This window comes from Heptranchias perlo, chromosome 2, assembly GCF_035084215.1.
Source record: "Heptranchias perlo isolate sHepPer1 chromosome 2, sHepPer1.hap1, whole genome shotgun sequence".
In the NCBI taxonomy this organism is placed as follows: domain Eukaryota; kingdom Metazoa; phylum Chordata; class Chondrichthyes; order Hexanchiformes; family Hexanchidae; genus Heptranchias; species Heptranchias perlo.
In genome coordinates this window covers 21,385,916-21,408,090 of record NC_090326.1, presented here as the reverse complement: position 1 = coordinate 21,408,090, position 22,175 = coordinate 21,385,916, and the positions used below count along the sequence as shown (strand labels likewise).

At 44.7% G+C, this 22,175-nt stretch overlaps 1 protein-coding gene across 1 annotated transcript in view; it reads right to left on the bottom strand.

Moving 5' to 3' along the window:
• The window catches only part of LOC137335733 (ankyrin repeat domain-containing protein 33B-like), a 93,015-nt gene that overhangs the window by 5,918 nt on the left and 64,922 nt on the right, over window positions 1-22,175 (bottom strand). Inside the window, exons 2-3 of the mRNA XM_068001056.1 lie at window positions 12,513-12,642; window positions 691-831 (exon numbers count right to left, since the gene is read on the bottom strand). Coding sequence (XP_067857157.1) covers window positions 691-831; window positions 12,513-12,642 — 271 coding nt within the window. The remainder of the gene's footprint in view (window positions 1-690; window positions 832-12,512; window positions 12,643-22,175) is intronic.

Genomic DNA, 22,175 nt, shown 5'->3' with positions numbered 1-22,175 from the left:
CCATTCGGCCCATTGTGCCTCTGCTGGCTCTTTGAAAGAGCTATCCAATTAGTCCTGATCCCCTGCTCTTTCCCCATAGCCCTGCAAATTTTTCCTTTTCAAGTATATATCCAATTCCCTTTTGAAAGTTACTATTGAATCTGCTTCCACCACCCTTTCAGGCCAGTGCATTTCAGATCACAACTCACTGCGTAAAAAAGATTCTCCTCATCTCCCCCCTAGTTCTTTTGCCAATTATATTAAATCTGTGTCCTCTGGTTACCGACCCTCCCACCAGTGGAAACAGTTTCTCCTGATTTACTCTATCAAAATCCTTCAGAAGTTTGAGCACCTCTATTAAATCTCCCTTAATCTTCTTTGTTCTAAAGAGAACAACCCCAAATTCTCTAGTCTCTCCATATAACTGAAGTCCTTCATCCTTGGTACCATTCTAGTAAATCTCCTCTGCTCCCTCTCCAAGGCCTTGGCATCCTTCCTAAATTGTGGTGCCCAGAATTGGACTCCAATGTTTTATAAAGGTTTACCATAACTTCCTTGCTTTTGTACTCTGTGCCTCTATTTATAAAGCCCAGGATCCCCTATGCTTTTTTAACAGCCTTATCGACTTGTCCTGCCACCTTCAAAGGGGATTGCATTGGGAACAGGGGCAAGATGTCATCCACCATCGTCAATGACATCGTCAGTACCTACCTGCCAACATCAGGGCTCTGACACAATCCGTTCTCCCTTGTATTCCCGCTTTCATCAGCGCAGTTAATCCATGGACATTTCTCCTCTCGATGTCAAGGCCGGGAAAATAGTTCAGCAAGTAATTTGTGATCGTAATGTGTCCTGCAAAAAGTATGGTACAATGGCGCTTAGAGACTGCAGATCACATAGAAACAGATGTACAGCAGCCACATGCAGAGGAGTGGGTCTCTGTCTGCACAAATAAATGTTGTAGCAAAAACAAAGTGTTAAGTGGGTTACGAGAGAGCTGTTTCGCTTCTGGGACCTAAGTATGTAACCATCACAGAATGTTGGGATGGAAATCCTTTCTCTAACACCGACTGTAAGAAAGAAAGACAGAATTTGCATTTATATAGCAGCTATCACGAACTTAGGACGTCCCAAAGTGCTTCACAGCCAATGAAGCTCTTTTGAAGTGTAGTCACTGTTATAATGTTGGAAACGCAGCAGCCAATTTGCGCACAGCGAGGTCCCACAAACAGAAATGAGATAAATGACCAGATAATCTGTCCTTGTGCTTTTGGTTGAAGGGTAAATATTGGCCAGGACACCGGGGAGAACGCCCCTGCTCGTCTTCAAATAGTGCCATGGGATCTTTTACATCCACCTCAGACTATGTCAGCATGGTAAGACCTATATGTAGTTAAGTTTGGACAGTCTCAACTTAGGGAGTATAATTTTCTCCATTTTCTAATGTTAGTTAAAGAAAATCAGCAGGAGTATAAAATGGGGAAAATCAGCTTTATAGTCCTGCCAGATTTATCACCAACACTGAGGAAAATTAGGAAAAATATTCCTCTCCCCACCTCCCCCCCCCCCGCCCCATTCCTAATGGGCAGAAATCCACAAAACAAAACTGTGTGTAATTCAGAACAGATACACATTAAGTTACCAATCTCACTCAGAGAAACCATAAGGTTGGCTGATGTGGTGAATGAAATAAGTCTCGCACGGATGCAGTAGGGGCTGTTCTTCAGATGCAGGGGTTGAGGCATATTGTTGATTTTTACTTCAATTGGCATTTCTCCACAGAACATACAGGTTATGTTATTGTTCTTGCACAGATACTTAGCCTGCCCGCCAAATTCCTCTCTTAGCAAACGTTAAGTGCTTGCATTGAAAACAGTGCAGTCTCTAAGCACAGTGCTGATTGTGAACCCTACCCCATCATAAGATGAAGAATCCACTTGCATGTTCTGTTACGGGCCTGATTCCTGGTTTTGATTCTGTCACTGTGACAGAGATGTATAAAGGTCTGGTTCAGCTAAGCCAGCTTAAGTGGAACATTCCAGAACAAAATATCGCTGTACTTTAAAACAACTGTAAGAAAAATGCATATTGCAAAGTTGAATCACTGATCCTGCGCATAAAACACAAAGTCAACGAGAACAAAATTCATGCAACATAGCAGTCTCCCAACTATTTAAAGTTAGAAATCTCTCATTATTGAATTATTTTACACAGATGTCATCAGTGCGGAAATTGTGGGATTAATATTCTGTAGGAGTCATTGTGAGGAGAGGGTGGGATCAATGTTAATCTGTAGGAGTCATAGTGAGGAGAGGGTGGGATCAATGTTAATCTGTAGGAGTCATAGTGAGGAGAGGGTGGGATCAATGTTAATCTGTAGGAGTTATAGTGAGGAGAGGGTGGGATCAATGTTAATCTGTAGGAGTCATAGTGAGGAGAGGGTGGGATCAATGTTAATCTGTAGGAGTCATAGTGAGTAGAGGGTGGGATCAATGTTAATCTGTAGGAGTCATAGTGAGGAGAGGGTGGGATCAATGTTAATCTGTAGGAGTCATAGTGAGGAGAGGGTGGGATCAATGTTAATCTGTAGGAGTCATAGTGAGGAGAGGGTGGGATCAATGTTCTGTCGGACTCTGAAATCCTGAACTTATCCAAGCACTTCCCCAAAGGGTTGGTTGCCCGATCGGGCGATCCAGGCAAGAAGCAGCACTCGTTGGGAACACTAGTTGGGTGATTGTGGGCCTGAGGTCCTTGATTTTCTCTCCGTTTAAAGTAATGTGTGCCATGTTCCTTGCTGAGAGCGCCCAATTAGGGGTACAGCCCTCAACTCTTCAGGGTCACATCACCAGACCTGGAACCAGCTATCGTCATGCCAACCTTATCACTAACGGGCTGCAAAGGCTTCTACTGTGGCACAGGTACCACTAACTAATACACTAACCCTAAAGTGGATTAAGCTGATTTAATGTTTCTAAAGTATGTGTTATATAACTGCCTTCACCAATTCAGCCTTGATTGGGTTGGATCAGAGTCCTCTGGTAACCCCGTCAATGCAATAAGAGAATGAGAGATTACTGGAGGCGGTGGCTTCTAACAGCAGTGATAAACAAAGAGGATAAGAATTTAGCTAGTTTGCTAGATGGACTTTCTCCAGACTGTTTGCCCAGACATGATCTCCAATCAATATCCACTCAACGTATCTTTTAAAATGATTACTTCTAGTGCAGATATGAAGGTGCTCGTTAACAATTGAACTGCAGTTTTCTTTCCGTTCTTAATTCTGAATTCCTTCTGGTTCATAATGATGAGATCTTCCAGCTGAATGATTATCCAGGGAGAGTGTGTGTGTGTGTGTGTGTGTGTGTGTATTACTGCAAGCAAATCCCAGGCAGCAATGATTGGCAGACATCTAACTTTGACCATCTCTCAATATCAAAAAAAAGAGGAAAAAGAGGAAAAAGTGTCCCTGTGATCATAACCCTAAACCGAGGTGTCTGTTTTGTGAAACCTGCTTGCTGTTAGTGGCGACTTACTTACTCTTATGTCTGGTCAAATCGTTTGGACCACAATCCACTGGCCCATCACAGTTTGTTTTGATTTCCCATAACCTACCTCGCTGAGTGAAGCTATCCTATTAAATGCTCCACCTGTACCCCCTCCTGATGGCCACACATTGCCCACATTATAATAGCCTCCGTGGGAACCCAGGTTAAAGTAGAAACATACATCTTTTCTCAATTTTTATACAACACATCTATATTATTTTTATATCCTTTCTTGTACTCCTTTGTAGATTTGTAGATTTACATAGAGAGCAATTGATACCTTTTAAGAGAATTGACAAAAGAACCAAGGGGGAGATGAGGAGAATTTTTTTTTACTCAGTGAATTGTTAGAAAAGAGAGACTGGAGAAGCTGGGATTGTTCTCCTTACTGCAGAAAAGGTTAAGGGGAGATTTGAGAGAGGTGTTCAGAATTATGAAGGGTTTTGATAGAATAAATAAGGAGAAACTGTTGCCACTGGCAGAAGGATCAGTAACTAGAGGACACAGATTTAAGGTAATTGGCAAAAGAACCAGAGGGGAAATGTGTTTTTTACACAGCGAGTTGTTATGATCTGGAATGGACTGTCTGAAAAGGTGGTGGAAGCAGATTCAATAATAACTTTCAAAAGGCAGTTGGATGAATACTCGAAAGGAAAAAATTGCAGGGCTATGGGGAAAGGGCAGGGGAGTGGGACTAATTGGATAGCTCTTTCAAAGAACCAGCACAGGCACGATGGGCCAAACGGCCTCCTTCTGTGCTGTATCATGATACCTATGAGTGGGTGGAGGGGTTATCATAGAAAGAATGTTGAATCACTGTCATACATTACAATGTACAAAACTGCCCTATGGGAGGGCAGATGATGTCATGGTCCTGCAAGACTGCCTCTACGTAAGTAGGTGACGAGAGGTTAGCAAATGATAAATACTTTGGTTTCAGTGGCGACCGCTTTCCTGCTGCTTTTATTCAGCAAAGCACTGCATGATCTCGAACCTCACAGGTTAGCTGCTGAACCGTATAAAAATTCACCGTCCTTTCCATAACATGATGCACTGTAAACTGCCAGTAGGGGCTGGGAAGGGATGCAAAGTTGACAATTTTGCCGATAGCACCAGTGGGACTGCTGATGAAGGAGAAAAGAGTGATGACATTGGAATGAAGGATAACATTAATCCTGCAGATCAGCACTGCCGTGCCATCACTTTCTGTCCTTCAGCAGTTGGCTGATTTCTATCCCCGGGAGCGTCCTTCTCTTCCCTCCCTCCCTCCCTCCTTCCCCAGAGATTACAGAGTCGATATGACCTGTACTTTGTGGGTTCTGTTTTCATAGAAAGAACATAAGAGGGCTACCACACTGATCCCCAAAGAAAGAAGTGAGAGTAGGCAGATCCCCAGGGGAAGAAGTGAGAGTAAGCAGTATGGTACCATTGTTCTGGGGCCTTGTGTTATATTCTCAGTGACAGAGCAAAGATGTATTTGCACCTTAAATCCAGTTTACACTGACTTACATCAAGTCTACAGCACAGAGATAGGTCACTTGACCCAACTGGTCTGTGCTGGCGTTTCCTCCTTCCCTACTTCATCTAACCCTATCAGCATACCCTTCTATTCCTTTTTCCCTGGTGTGCTTATCTAACTTCCCTTTAAATGAATCTATGCCATTTGCCTCAACTTAGTGTCAGTGCAATCGCAAAAGGGATTTTCTATACTGGCCAATCTCCCTGTCTGTACAAGAGCAGTCAAGACTGAGAGTGAAGCGAGGTTAGAGCACGGGGGATAGCTGGACAAGGGTAATTCAATCCCCATTTTAAAATCATACATTCCGTCCTTATTTTTACATTTCTATTATGAATTCCTACATGCACATTTTAACTGCCTTTGTAAACTTGTCACTTGTAATTACACCCTCCTGCCAGTGGCGATGCTGCGGTGCCACCACTGGGTGGGGAGGGTGTAGTTGCAGTGTGATAGGCAGTTTCCACTGTAAACGTGCACATCAGAATTTAAAATACAAAAAACGTTCAGACATAAGATTTTGAATATATTTTGGATTTTGTGGCCTCCTTAAAAGGAAACGGGCCAACACATGTGATATGTTTTGAAAAAACAGAACTCCTCCTGTTAGTTTATCAACTTACATTTCAAAGTCTTAAACATAGAAATCCTATGTGCGCGCAGCCCTTAGAGTTACTGGCACTGAGGCCAATTCCAGGCTGTGCTTCTACACAAAACGCTTGCTGTGGCATCAATAACAACTTGCACTTATAGCTTCTTTAACATAGTGAAACATCCCAAGGCACTTCATAGGAGCTTAATCAGACAAAATTTGACACCGAGCCACATAATGAGATATTAAGACAGGTGACCAAAAGCTTGGTCAAAGAGCTAGGTTTTAAGGAGCGATTTAAAGGAGGAAAGAGATGTAGAGAGGCGGAGAAGTTTGGGGGGGAATTCCAGTTCTCAGGGCTTAGTCATCTGAAGGCATGGCCATCAATGGTGGGAAAAGTCAGTGGGGGATGCACAAGGGGCCAGAGTTGGAAACATCAGATTTCACCATGTGAAATACAAAATATAAAATACCAAGCACCACATCAGGCTCTCCTTCTGCCTGCCTGTATGTACTAATATTGGGTGGGACTACGGTCTGGTGCAGTGAAGCACCAATGCCTGTGCTGAGGAGTGTCAGTATGCAGGCCCATGTCCGTGACTCACTATGTGATGAGTCCCTTGGCTCAGTTCTGATGCCAGAGGGCGGCAGTGAGCAGAGGTCGAGGCTTCCTCACAGAGAGAGGAGGGAAATTGGAGTAGAGCTTGCCACTGCACACCCTTTTAATTGGCCAACCTCGCTAAGGCTTCTTCGACGGCACTTCCCAAACCTGTGACCTCCACTACCAAGAAGGACAAGGGCAGCAGGTGCCTGGGAACACCATCACCTCCAGGCTCCCCTCCAAGTCACACACCATCCCGACTTGGACATATATTGCCCGTTCCTCCATCGTCGTTGGGTCTAAATCCTGGAACTCCCTACGTAACAGGACTGTGGGAGAACCTTCACCACACGGACTGATGTATGATTTTTAAATGGGGATTGAATTACCCATGATTCTGTTGGCCCATTTCCTTTTAATGAGGCCACAAAATCCAAAATATATTCAAAATCTTACATCTGCACACATTCCTGCTCAGTTTTTTATATTTTAAATTCTGATGTGTACATTTATACTGGAAACTGCCGATGTAAATATATCACACTGCAACTACACCCTCCCCTTCCAGTGGTGGGCAATAAATGCTGGTCTTGCCAACAATGCCCGGCTCCCAACAATGAATAAAAAGGACTCGGGAGTAGGTAGCCAAACTTATCCTCTCAGCTCAGGCCTGTTGTGCCAATATTAACTCTGTCATGCACTGTGACCCAATCTGACTCTGGCCCTTCAAAACCAAAGCCAGATACTAACTAGTGCACTGACCCTGCAGAGTTAGAGTCAGTGACGCAAGGCACAGCCCCACTATATAGTCCTTCTCGGGGATCATCCCTTGGAAAAGTCTGCCACCTCTCACAGAACCTCCAAACTCAGTCTGGACTGGACCTGGTTGAAGGCCAGTCCAATTGTCCCAGTTCACGTGGTGATCACACTTTGACCTTTCCAGAGATTTGAGCACATAATCTAGGCTGGCACTCCAATGCAGTACCGAGGGAGTGCTGCACTGTCGGAGATGCCATCTTTCGGATGAGACGTTAAACCGAAGCCCTGTCTACTGTCTCAGGTGGACGTAAAAGATCCCATGGAACTGTTTGCAGAAAAGCAGGGGAATTCCTGGCCAATATTTATCCCTCAACCAACACCTAATCTAGTCATTTATTTAATTGCTGTTTGTGGGACCTTGCTGTGCGCGAATTGGCTGCCGTGTTTCCTACATTACAACAGTGACTACACTTCAAAAGTACTTCATTGGTTGTAAAGCGCTTTGGGATCTCCTGAGATCATGAAAGGCGCTATATAAATGCAAGTCTTTTTCTTTGAAATTTGACACCGCTTTAATACTGTGCTGTGTTTTGATCAACGCAAGAAAATAGCGGTGGGTAATTCAAATAAGGTGGTGTACATTTCTGCTGAAAATGTCGTTATTCTTTATTATGAATGGAGCTGAGGTACACGTCACTGCTTCCCAAATCTTTGGTGGGGGGAGGAGGGGGGTGGATCCTAGTACTGTGGGGGGAGGGAGGGTACAGCACTGGTCACTGACAAACTTGCTTCCTCCCGCAATTATGACTCCTCCCAGCTTCTCAACTCAGTCAGCTCCCTGGCCCACTTCCTCTTATTCCCTGTTCACATTCAGCTCTCTGGCCCATTCCTTAGACTTGTTGATTTCTCCAGTCCAAATGGGTGGATGTTATGCTACAGTTATATAAAGCTCTAGTTATACCCCATTTAGAGTACTGCATTCAGTTCTGGGCACCCCACCTCAGGAAGAATATACTGGCCGTGGAGGGGGTGCAGCATAGATTCACTAGAATGATACCGGGGCTAAAAGGGTTAAATTATGAGAACAGTTGCATAGACTAGGCTTGAGTTCCCTTGAAGATAGAAGATTAAGGGGTTATCTAAATTGAGGTGTTTAAGATGATTAAAGGATTTGATAGGGTAGATGGAGAGAAACTATTTCCTCTGGTGGGGGAGTCCAGAACAAGGGGGCATAACCTTAAAATTAGAGCTTGGCCGTTCTGGGGTGATGTCAGGAAGCATTTCTTCACACAAAGGGTAGTGGAAATCTGGAACTCTCTCCCCCAAAAAGCTGTTGAGGCTGGGGGACAATTGAAAATTTAAAAACTGAGATCGATAGATTTTTGCTGGGTAAGGGGTCTGGAACCAAGAAGGAGTTAAGATGCAGATCAGCCATGATCTAACTGAATGGCAGAACAGGCTCAAGGGGCTGAATGGCCTCCTCCTGTTCCTATGTTGCATTCCCTGGGCTCATTCAGCACCAGTCTGACATTTTTCAGGCACCCCTTGAAAAACTGGACTGTGAGAGTTAGAAACACTGACAAACGCCCAGCAGTGAGATTAAGGTGGTGATTCAACCTCAGGGTTCAGTTGAAGAACATAAACCACCTGAGCTTTGCTTCTGCAGTTTCCAATCTCAGCACAACTGCCAGATTGAATTACTGCTTTGTAGCTTGTTGCTGGGCTCCTATTAACCTATATCCGTGTTTTACAATGTCACAGTCATGTTCCTTCAGTTTGCAGTGCCTACCTTTAACTGTCTCTAATATACATCTGGATAACACAAGCAAAAGGTAGTCTTTCAACCTTTACTAAGGTGCTAGCAAGTGACACTCGCAAAACAGTCACATGATTGCCAGTAGCCAATCACATTGCTAGAAAGCGACACTGACAATTGGAATGGCCTTGTGATTACTATTGGTCAATGAGGTGTCTCAAAAGGGCGTTCAGCAGTCATTTTAACATAAGTCATAGGCTAAATTAAGTGATCCCAGCAAAGATTCTCTGACTCACACTCCCATTGAGCTCAGCTTCTTGCTGCGATCGTGGGATCGCTGAATTTATCCCAATGTATCCACGCCACAGTCTGGCAAGGAATCTAGATTGGCTGCAGTCACTGTGCACACTCTGTGTATATGTGTGTGCATACACTCACATTTTTTGATAAAATACTAAGCTTCATTCCCACAGAGCAGATTTTAGCTGAGAGAAGCTTCCCTAGTTTTTTTTTCCCTGAAGCAAATTAGCAATGCAGCCTTCTCAAATCAGGAGTTCGGCACAGAAAAAATTATTCAGTGCAGTACTAAGGGAACGCAGCACTGTCAGAGGTGCCGTCTTTCGGACGAGGTGTTAAACCGTCTGCCCTCTCAGCTGGACGTAAAAGATCCCACGGCACTATTTCGAAGAAGAGCAGGGGCGTACTCCCCAGTGTCCTGGCCAATATTTATCCCTCAACCAACATCACTAAAAACAGATGACCTGGTCATTGGGCCGGATTTTGCTGTAAAAGTAACGTGAGGCTAACAGCTCTCACCGTCACTTCTGTGCAAATCGGACAGGAACTTCCGGCGACCGCACATGTGCAGTTAAACGCGGAAATACCAGGTGCCCCACTTCTCCGTAAGCACCGGCTGGCTTCCCGTTCAAATGAATGGGACAGTTTGAAGTTCCTGCACTGAGGTCGTAGATACGGACTAATCTCGCCAGAAAAAGTTAGAACTTCTCCATTCTGATGTAAATACCCTTTTAATGGTAAGTCTTAATGACAATCTCTCTGGCACTGAAAATTATCTCATTCCTTCAGATTCTAATTGTTGTTGAACATTTAAAAAAAAAATACATTTTTATTTTTTTTACTTTTTCTTTGTCTTTTTCATCTCTCTCTCTTAATTCAATCTTTCTTTCCCTCTCTTTATTTCACTTGCTGTATCTGATTTGACATTGAATTCACTTTTCTAACTTACACTTCCTGGTTCAGGCTCTGCTTGGCTTACTAACGATTCATCAATCTGATTGCTTAAGGAGACACACAGTTGCTTGCCCTGTTCACACAGGTCCCAGATGCCCTGTAGAGGGCGCCGCGCTGTTTGGCTCTCCCGCTGACAGCAACTTGCCGTGCAAAACCCCACAGAAAGTCTATGGGCAAAGTGCAAGTCTAATGAACGGTGCCCGCCGTTCGACCACCACTCACAGTAAATTCTGGCCCATTATCTCATTGTTGGTTGTGGGATCTTGCTGTGCGCAAATTGGCTGCCCTGTTTCCACACAAGACCCAAAGAGCTTAAAGGGGCAGGTGCAGTTCTAGGCAGAAATTGAAATTTGGAAATTAAAACAGAACAGTGTCAGGCAGCAGAAGGGCATCCTGCTTTGAGGAGGGGCACCCCACTGAGGAAGAAGACCCTGCTTGAGGAGGGGCACCCCGCTTTGGGGACGGGCACCCCGCTTTGGGGACGGGCACCCCGCTTTGGGGACGGGCACCCCGCTTTGGGGACGGGCACCCCGCTTTGGGGACGGGCACCCCGCTTTGGGGACGGGCACCCCGCTTTGGGGAAGAAGACCCTGCTTTGGGGACAGGCACCCTGCTTTGGGGGGAGTGAGGCTGGTGAAGTCTAGCTGCATTCGGTGCAGTACGCGAGGAACCTTCACTTTCCTCCCACTAACCCTGGAAGTGAATTCCACATCCTCACAACCCTCTGTGTGAAGAAGTTGGAAACTCAGCTTCCTAAAACAAAAGGACATTGCCAAAAAAACTGGGGAGGATCGGTGCTGATTGAGCAATTGTCCAAAAACAGGACATTTTGTCACAGCTATTACCAACTCAAAAAAAGGTCCTATAATATTTAAAGCCAGTAAACAAATCTTTTGAAAAATGTTATATGTGAAGGAAGTTTGTAAGTTGGATCGCGACGTCCATCGATGCTGCCATGTATATTTATCCCTCTGGTTGGCACAGTTTGTGTACAGCATGAGATACACAGAGTGCCTTGTGTACACAACCAGTGTGGCTACCAACTACAACAACAACTTGCATTTATATAGCACCTTTAACATAGTAAAATGTCCCAAAGGAGTGTCTTAAAGGAGGAGATAGAGGCGGAGAGGTTTAGGGAGGGAATTCCAGAGCTTAAGGCCCAGGCAGCTGAAGGCACAGCCGCCAATAGTGGGGCGAAGGAAGTGGAGGATGTGCAAGAGGCCAGAATTGGAGGAGTACAGAGATCTGGGAGGATTGTAGGGCTGGTACAGAGATCGAGAGGAACGAGGCCATAGAGGGATTTGAACACAAGGGTGAGAATTTTAAAATCGAGGTGGACTGGGAGCCAATGTAGGTCAGCGAGCACAGGGCTACTTAGACACATTGAGGAAGTGTCCTCAGGAGTGAGAAATCGAGCCACAAGCAAAGGAGGCCTGTGGCACAAGACAGCGCAGACTGGTGCTCTCAGTGTGTGAGCAATGAGGAATGACCTCTCCTGTACTCAGCATTGTTACAACCAGGTCACCCCTAGTGCACCAACAGGCTACTTCCATCCTCCTAGGTGCTTGAGTTAATCATTTGAACTGATATAAAGCATCATTGATCACGAACCGCCTCCATCATCACAGGACCATAACATCGTGGGAGACAGAAGTGAACGGGTTTCAGTGCATTGACTGCGGCTGCAACTAATCATTTAAAGCTGAAGCTTTTAACTGAAAGCTTTTCGGTTGTGTGTCAACACTATCACTCTTCACATTGATAAAGTCATTGATAAATTTCTCTTTGTTGCTCTGCCTACAGTATCACAGTGCAGTGACCCACCCTACAGCTGAATTAGTATCTCACTTTTCAGGGTGACTCGAGGAGCCGTCTTTGTTATTCTGTGGAGTGAGCCGCGGTTAGTACACAGTAATTTGTGCATTTGAATTTACGTTCAGTGCGCTTTCACACTGGTGAACCAAAATATTGTCGGAGAGGAAGCAGCCTTAAGCTACGGTCGTCTCACGGCCCTGTTGGAAGTGCCATTTCTTTTAAATTAAAAAGGCTAGCGATGGTCATTTCTTTCTCCGACATGCCAACAGTCAGCTCGTCAGCATTTCACGAGAGAGAGAAAACAAAAAATCAGCTTTTTTCAATTGCGATCAGAGGTCGTCACAGTCGACCAATCAGGTCATTTAAAAGGAGGAACCGGAGCCACTCAGAGCCAAGCAGATGCAGTGCATTGTGGGGCTGGAGGTGACCATTTCAGAAGTGTGTGAGTGGGGAGTCGCCAAGTACAAAAATAAAATGGGAGAAAAGTCCTCACACACTCCTGGAGAAGCCAATTGAAATGCGGCATTGCACTGACGGAGGTCTGAGAGTAGACTGCGAGGCCTTCTCCCCCCATAACTGCTGGGGAGAAGCAAGGTGGAAAATAAATTTAAAATGGAGCGGTGGGGGGGGCGGCAAAAGCATGGGTGACAGAACGTACTAGAACTAACAAATGTATTGGAGATTTCAGTTCTTACCTGCTTGCGCTGCGATAGCCAGAGCTGTGTTTCCCTCTTTGTCCTGCCAGTTGACATCAAGGTGAGGGCACTGGGCCATGGTGAAGACAATGTCCATGAACCCCTGGTAACAAGCCACCATCAGCCCAGTCTAGAAGCAGAAACCAGCAGTGTTAGAGAATTCGGTCTAGCAGAAATCAGAAATTGCGAATAAAATGTACACCTGTAAAAATCTGACATATAGATGAGCAGGTACAAAGTGTCAATATAATGTCAATATAAAAGGAACACATCATAAAGAACTGGGAATCGCTGAGAAGCTGAAGGAAAGGAGAAGGGGAAAATGAAATAGGATACAAGCTCAATTGTAGGAATGAAGCATTTGTAAGTATTTAATCAGCCTCAAGCCAAAATTTAAACGGAGAACAGTTCATCCAAAACTACTGCGGACTAGTGAAGGTGAAGAGGTCCAACAATGTGAGTAAGATTATAAAGGTCACAGGATCTCTAGGAAAAGGTCACTCCCAGCACGAAGAGAACTAAATATCATTGTCTCAGTGAGGGGAAGAGAGTGGGACCTAACGACTGATTCAATTTTAAATTTTATCCATTTTTTCACTTCCTCCCCAGACTCGTACCTAGGGTACAGTTTCACAGGTTCTGGCATCTGTCTACCACCTCACAGAATAATACTAAAGCCAACTAGAGTTCCCAATTTACTACCCATGCTGAGATAATCAAACAGACCAGGAATTGAACACAGGACCAAAAAATAATCAACAGAAAGAAAAACAATGCAGATGCTGGAAATCTGGAATAAAAACAAAGAAAATGCTGGACCTACATCCGTGACTCTTTTGATGCTCTCCGCCAATTTAACTGTTTCCAGTTCCCTGGCTCTAATCGTCTCCTTTTCACCATGGAGGTCCAGTCCCTCTCCACCTCCATCCCCCACCAGGATGGCCTCCGGGCGCTTCTTCCTTAAACAGAGGCCCAACCAGGTCACATCCACCACCACCCTCCTCCACTTGGCTGAACATTGAACAACTTCTCCTTTGACTCCACTCACTTCCTCCAAATAAGAGGTGTCGCTATGGGACCCTGTATGAGTCCTAGCTGTGCCTCCCTTTCTATGGGATACGTGGAACATTCCTTGTTCCAGTCCTATTCAGGTCCCCTCCCTCACCTCTTTTTCTGACTGTATCAGTGCAGTTTCCAGCTCTCGCCCCAAATTGGAAATTTCGTCAACTTTGCTCCCAATTTCCACCCTTCCTCACCTTCACATGGTCCATCTCTGACTCTTCCCTTCCCTTCCTTGACTTCTCTATCTCCATTTCTAGCGATAGGCTGTCAACCAATTCAATCCAGAGAAGTGTGAAGTAATGCATTTGGGGAGGGCAAACAAGGCAAGGGAATATACAATGAATAGGAGGATACTGAGAGGTGTAGAGGAAGTGAGGGACCTTGGAGTGCATGTCCACAGATCCATGAAGGTAGCAGGACAGGTAGATAAGGTGGTTAAAATGGCATACGGGATACTTTCCTTTATTAGCCGAGGCAAAGAATATAAGAGCAGGGAGGTATTCTAGAAATGTATTAAACACTAGTTAGCCCACAGCTTGAGTACTGCGTACAGTTCTGGTCACCACATTACAGGAAAGATGTGATTGCACTAGAGAGGGTACAGAGGAGATTTACGAGGATGTTGCCAGGAGAATTTTAGCTATGAGAAAAGATTGGATAGGTTGGGGTTGTTTTCTTTGGAACAAAGGAGGCTGAGAGGAGATTTAATTGAGGTATATAAAATTATGACAGGACTAGATAGAGTGGATAGGGAGGACCTATTTCCCTTAGCAGAGGGGTCAGTGACCGGAGGCATAGATTTAAAGTAATTGATAGAAGGATCAGAGGGGAGCTGAGGAGAAATTTTTTCACCCAGAGGGTGGTGGGGGTCTGGAACTCACTGCCTGAGAGGATGATGGAGGAAGAAACCCTCAACTCATTTAAAAAGTACTTGGATGTGCACCTGAAGGGCTGTAACCTACAGGGCTACGGACCAAGTGCAGGAAAGTGGGATTAAGCTGGATAGCTCTTTTTCAGCTGGCACGAACACGATGGGCCGAATGGCCTCCTTCTATGCCATAACTTTCTATGATTCTACTATAAGCCCACTGACTCCCACAGCTACTTTGATTACACTTCCTCCCACTCCGCTTCCTGTAAGGACTCTATTCCCTTCTCCCAGTTTCTCTGTCGCATCTGTTCTGACGATGCCACCTTCCACACCAGTGCTTCTGATATGTCTTCCTTTTTCCTCAACCGAGGATTCCCCTGCACTGTGGTTGATGGGGCCCTCGACCTTGTCTGTCCTATTTCCCGCACTTCTGCCCTCATCCCTTCCCTTCCCTCCCAGAACCATGACATGGTCCCCCCTAGTCCTTCCACCTCACCAGCCCCCACATTCAACGTATCATCCTCCACCATTTTCGCCACCTCCAGCACAATCCCACCACCAAACACATCTTCCCCTCCTCTCCCCTTTCAGCATTCCGAAGGGACTGTTCCATCTGCGACACCCTGGTCCACTCTTCCATCACCCCCAACATCTTCCCGTGTGAGCGCAGGAGATGCAACACCAGCCCTTTCACCTCCGTTCCCACCGTCCAGGGCCCCAAACACTCCTTCCAGGTGAAACAGCAGTTTACTTGTACTTTCAGCTTAGTATACTGTATTCATTGCACACAATACGGTCTCCTCTACGTTGGGGGAAGACCAAACGCAGACTGGGCGATCTCTTGGCTGAACACCTCCGCTCTGTCCGCAAGCGTGACCCTGATCTGCCGGTCGCTTGCCATTTTAATTCCCCGTCCCACTCCCACTCTGACCTCACTCTTACTCGAGGAACAGCACCTCATCTTTCTTTTAGGCAATTTACAACCTTCCGGACTCAACATTGATTTCAATAGATCATAACCACTGCTCCCATTTTTTTGGACAGCAGATTCTGCTGCTGCCATTTACAGCACCTCTAGACCCATCTTTTGTTTCTTAACCTGTCCCATTACCACCTTGCCTTGCACCATCATCCCTTTTGTCCTTTAATCACTCCTGCCCTCCACCCTATCAGAGACCTTCCCTTTTGTTCTTTCCTCCCCTCCCCTCCCCTTCCTCCCCCCCTTTCCCTGGCTCTGTACTCGCTTAAAAACTGTTTAATCTTCAACTTCTCCCAATTCTGATGAAAGGTCATCGCCCTGAAACGTTAACTCTGTTTCTCTCTCCACAGATGCTGCCTGACCTGCTGAGTGTTTCCAGCATTTTCTGTTTTTATTTAAGAGCATCTGCGGAGAGAGGAAGCGTAGGGTCCTTTGGTCAGAAGCAGGAGATGTCACAGACAAACAGCTAATAATGAGAAACGGAACCAGGGAAAAAGAGGCGGAGGACAGGCGATGATTCAATGACAGAAGAGATGACAGTGCAAGAAAAAGGAGGCGATAACGAGAGAAATTAGACAAGCAAACAATGTCGCCGAGACTTAGAACCTGTGTGTTCTGAATGGTGCAGTGCAAATCAAAACTTATTTACCCACCAGGTCATTGGGGAAGCCTAAAATGGTTCTCTGACCTTTCACCCTCAAGTTTGGCCCTGTTTTGCTGAGCATTATTTAAAAATGAGCAATTTCCTTACTGTTTGTGATCACGGCAGCTCATCAAAGATGACAAATTTATTGATGCAGATTGGGCCGCCCGTATTGACCTTGCAGCTTTTGCATGGCAGTGCGCCTTTGCCCAAAACAGAAGTAAATCAGTAAGTAAAACAGAACTGAGAGGTTATAACTACCAGAAAAGCCCGAGCAAGCTGGGGCTCTTTTCTCTAGAAAAGAGAAGGCTGAGGGGTGACCTAATAAAGGTCTTTAAGATAATGAAAGGGTTTGATAGGGTAGGCATAGAGAAAATGTTTCCACTTGTAGGGGAGACCAAAACTAGAGGTCATAAATAGAAGATAGTCACTAATAAATCCAATAGGGAATTCAGGAGAAACTTCTTTACCCAATGAGTGGTTAGAATGTGGAACTCGCTCCCACAAGGAGTAGTTGGGGCAAATAAAATAGATGCATTTAAGGGGAAGCTCGATAAGTACATGAGGGAGAAAGGAATAGAAGGTTATGCTGATAGGGTGAGATGAAGTAGGGAGGAGGCTCATGTGGAGCATAAACACTGACAGACCGGTTGGGCCGAATTGCCTTTTTCTGTGCTGTGAATTCTGTGTAATTCTATGTAATAACCTTCCCAATAGATATTTTGCACAAGTCGACGCTATAACAAAGCCTCACGTTCAGAATCGGTGACTTAAGTTTGTTATTCAAAGGGTTATTAACCACAGCTGGCATTTTGCGTCAGTCATGTTTGGATCTCTACAGACCATGTCTGCTGGTAAATTATAAACAGCTGGGAGTTTCCCTGGAAATGTTTTCAATGATTTATTGTAAACTTCCCCTGCTCTCCCATCCCTACTCAATCATTTCTAAACAATGGGACTTTTAGACATCGAGACATTGGTGACAGAAATCTACATCTCCACAGTCTGTAGGTAGTCAGTGTAAAAGAACACAAATGACAGTATTATAGTCAATGCCTGTCATGTAAAAAGGATTAAGAGTGCATCCAACTCAATCGCAGATTAACATGACAGATATGGGTTCAAGTCTCACTCCAGAGACTTGAGCACACAACCTAGGCTGACATTCCAGTGCAGTACTGAGGGAGATGCTACACTGTCGGAGGTGCCGTCTTTTGGATGTGACGTTAAACTTCTCAGCGGAGTGGAATTTCTGGCATATTTGCATCCAGAAACACACACAACCTGGGCGCAAATCAGCCTAAAAAGCATGAGTAAGTTACGCGATCAAATACAATGCGCCCAAATCTCCTCAATCGTTTATGACCGTCTATTGATCCCCCCGACCTGAACGTCTCTCCGCCCATAAAGCTGGCAAGTTACAGAGCCTTGTATGTGAGTTTCCTGCAATTGCGTTTGCTCAGAGGCTCTCTTCAAATTACAGCCAGATTTTCAGTTGCAGCAGGGAACAATGTCATTTATCTGGTGTTTTATTGAAATTCTATCAGCGTTTTTCCTTTCATTTCTCCTTACTGAGACCTGCTTTGTATTTTCTGTTTCTTTGAATGTATTTTTATGGCATCGGTATAAGTCACATCAAAAATTGAAAAGTTTCCCTGGTTGCGGGTTCTTAAACATGCTTTTTCTTGATGTGCATAAATGATGGTTAAACTAGTTGAAAGTTTAATTCTCACATTTGAAGAGAAATATATGGTGTGAGTTCGGCACGTTCCTCGGGCCCCGACTGTTTTTGTTGATTTACATTCAGGTGTATTCCAATAAAACTCACAGGAAATTTGAGCGTAACTTAACATTGGCAGAATAGGCGCAATTTCGGGTCTAACTTCTGGATTGAGCCTTCGGAGGAAACTCTAGGCCTAGCAGTACAATACTGGTGTTATAGCACAGCATGGTTATAGGATTTAAAAACAGCTAACTATTTCATACTCATTTATGTAACAGGCCATTTCTCTTTCAATACCATGCACCCATTATATACAGTGACCACTAGATTCCTTATAATGAACTGTGAATTGTGGCTGTATAAGTGTGCAGTAATAGTTCGTCATGAAGATTATATTACAGGACATGTTAGAGGTTGGCAAACACCACTCACCACTGACAAAAAACAAACCCTACAAAGTGAACACTAAGGCAGTAATGGTTTCAGATCATGGTTATAATCCATTACAGAGTAACTATTGCAGCTTTAAAAAGACCATGTGGTATGAGGAGCCTCTCGTCCTGTAGCTTTGCTTTCCACACTTCCCTGCCTGTCTGCTGTAAACTGCACTCATTAACAGAGGTCACATGGTTCATTACTGGCAGTTAAAATGGTAACTTACCATAATTCCATCCAACCTATCAATGAATTGTTTAAAGTATTGCCAGCAGTGATTTATCATGGGGGAATGTAAACAATTCTGTACCAATTCTGTAAATGTCATCTTTTCCTAACCCCACATCGGACAGCTCCCTTAAATATGTCAGTCACAAACATGCAAAGATTAGCAGTCAAAGTACCAGGGATGAGGGACTTCAGTCATGTGGAGAGGCTGGAGAAGCTGGGATTGTTCTCCTTAGAGCAGAGAAGGTTAAGGGGAGATTTAATGGAGGTGTTCAAAATTATGAGGGGTTTTGATAGAGTAAAATAAGGAGAGACTGTTTCCAGTGGCAGAAGGGTCGGTAACCAGAGGACACAGATTGAAGGTAATTGGCAAAGAGCCAGAGTCGGGGGGGGGGGGGGTGGAGATGAGGAGAATTTTTTTTACGCAGCAAGTTGTAATGATCTGGAATGCACTGCCTGAAAGGGTGGTAGAAGCAGATTCAATAGTAACTTTCAAAAGGGAGTTGGATAAATACTTGAAGGTGAGAAAATTGCAGGACTATGGGGATAGAGCAGAGGAATGGGACTAACTGGATAGCTCTTTCAAAGAGCTGGAACAGACACGATGGGCCGTATGGCCTCCTTCTGTGCTGTAAGAGTCTACAGTTCTATGATATGAAAGGAACTTCATACGGCCACATGCAGTATTCACACACTAATCTCTGCACAGGACTCAAGTACCCATTATGGGAAAGCTCATTGTGCTATTACAGAAACCACCAGACATTTGCCAGGAAATGCCTTAAATAAGGATGTTAACAGCACTTGCTGCTCCCGCCTCTCTGTCATCTCTCCTCCTGACCCTGCTGCTAGCATGACGTGTGTCAGCAAGGCAACGGGACTTGTTGACACCAGGATTGTTGACAGCAGATTGGAATTTCCATCTGAAGGGATTTTCTGGCAGCAATCGTGGTTTCAGAATCTGGCTCGTTTACTTTTTAGTATCTGTTTCCTATCTCGCATATTTTTGCTCATGGGTGACCACTGTTTAGAGAGACATACAGATCAAAAACTAATGGTTACAGTCAAGCCCCAAACACAGCAATTTAGAGAACTGCAAATTTCACAATAGGAAATGATCATTTTCAGGAGAAAAAAAACCCAAAATAAAATAATAATAGACTTGTGAGAAGTACAAATTGAAGATGATTGTGGAGGATGCACACCTTATGTTATGACACACTGTCATAATCTTGCATAAACTAGGCTTGCATTACCTGGAGTATGGAAGGTTGAGGGGTGATCTAATGCAGGTGTTTAAAACGATAAAAGGATTTGATAGGGTGGATAGGGAGAAACTATTTCCTCTGGTAGGGGAATCAAGAACAAGGAGGCACAATCTTAAAATTAGAGCCAGGCCATTCAGGGGTGACGTCTGGAAGCATTTTGTCACACAAAGGGTAGTGGAAATCTGGAACTCTCTATCCCAAAAGGCTATGGATGCTGGGTCAATTGAAATATTTGACAGAATTTTATTATGTAAGAGTAACAAGGAAAATGGATTAAAGGTAAGTAAATGGATTTGAGAGAAAGATCAGCCATGAAATAACTGAATGCTGGAATGGCCTTGAGGGGCTGAATGGCCTCCTCCTGTTTCTATGTTCAACAACACATTCTGGAACGAGTGGTAACTCTGAGAATTTTTGCACACACCCCACAGAAGAGGCCTCCTGACACATAATAGTATCAATATATTGAAGACTGAACTTCTCGTACCCCCTGGTGACTGGGTATCTCCAGAAGAGTCTGGATCTCCTGTGGTGCTGCCTAATTTATCTGATTTCCTGCTGTTCCTCCTCCTCCTCCTCTTCCTTCCCTAATAAATAAATATTGATGATGGGAATTCCGGGGAGGGGGATGGACATTTTGTGGCATTCCCCATCATTTTCGGGATATTCCCCGAACAAGAAGCAGTCTCGAGAGAGACTTCCAAATAGAAGAGCAGAACAAAATGTTGACAGACGACCAACCCAAAGGAAAGTTACGAGCCTCTAGCTAGCACAATGAAACACAGCAAGTTAGCTTTACAAATTCAGCATCTGTCTTCCTCAGCTGCTGGTCTAAGTTACCCCTGCTTTTTAGTGACGTAAGGGGATTCTAGGGCGCAAATGTTGGAATTTGGGACAAATGATGTCATCCTGATCCAAACCCATCATTTGCACAGCTGTGCCGGAGCGAGGCTGGGTGTATCTTACACCTTCCCCTGCCTCCTATGGATTTAGGATGGGGGAACTTGGGGCTTTAAACCTGAATAGAAGGCATCTGAGAGGTGATCTCAGAGAGGTAGATAATGTAATATGGAAAAGGTAGATCCAGAATAATTATTTTGCAAGAGTGGGACAATGAGACTCAGGTTCAAACTAGTAAAAGGCAAATTTAGGATTGATATCAGACAGAGAGAGAGAGAGAGAGAAAGAAAGAAAAAAAGCCAGACAGACGGTATCTGGCAGAGTAATGGAGGCGAAATCTCTGGAATAGTTTAAGAAACAATAAGATGCTAGGATACTTTCTGGAAGAACGAAGATGGGCTGAATGGTCTTTCTCTTCAGCAAATAGCTGGGGAACACAGTGTCTGCTGCGGTTCAGTGGGTAGCACTCTTGCCTCTGAGTCAGAAGATCTTGGGTTCAAGTCCTGCTCCAAACACTGAAGCATAAGATCTAGGCTGGCACTCCCAGTGCAGTAGTGAGGAAGTTGCTGCACTGTTGGAGGTACTGTCATTCACATGAAACATTAAACCAAAGCCCTGTGGCATGAAACATCCCATGGCTCTATTTCCAGGGGAGTTCTCCCTGATGTCTTGGCTAATATTTATCCCTCAACCAACATCTTTAAAACAGATTATTTGCCTGTCTTGCACAGTAGGCTGTTTGCATATGCATATCGGGGTCTTGCGCCATTGTAAGATCCCGATTACAATTTTGAAGTACAAGTATGTTGCGCAAACTCTGCCCATTTATATCAGGCAGTGAGTGGCTGAACCAGCAGTCCTTAAAGAGCCTCTCCACAGTAAGACCCCAAACCTTTCTCTTGCGATTTCCTGTCCTCACACAAGCATCGAGCTGCATTGGAGCATCTGATTGGCCCCCGCAGCTTGCTGGCTGCTTTCAAGTGAGGTTTGCAAATGCAAATTCACGTCTGTATCATAGGAACAGGAGTAGGCCATTCAACCCCTCGTGCCAGCTCCGCCATTTGATAAGATCATGGCTGATCTGTGATCGAACTCCATATACCTGCCTTTGGCCCATATCCCTTAATACCTTTGATTGCCAAAAAGCTATCTATCTCAGATTTAAATTTAGAATCCCCAACCAGCGGAAATAGTTTCTCTCTATCCACCCTATCCGTTCCCCTTAATATCTTATAAACTTCGATCAGATCACCCCTCAACCTTCGAAACTCCAGAGAATACAACCCCAATTTGTGTAATCTCTCCTCCTAACTTAACCCTTGAAGTCCGGGTATCATTCTAGTAAACCTACGCTGCACTCATTCCAAGGCCAATATGTCCTTCCGAAGGTGCGGTGCCCAGAACTGCTCAGAGTACTCCAGGTGCGGTCTAACCAGGGTTTTGTATAGCTGCAGCATAACTTCTGCCCCCTTGTACTCTAGTCCTCTGGATATAAAGGCCAGCATTCTATTAGCCTTATTGATTATTTTCTGCACCTATTCATGACACTTCAAT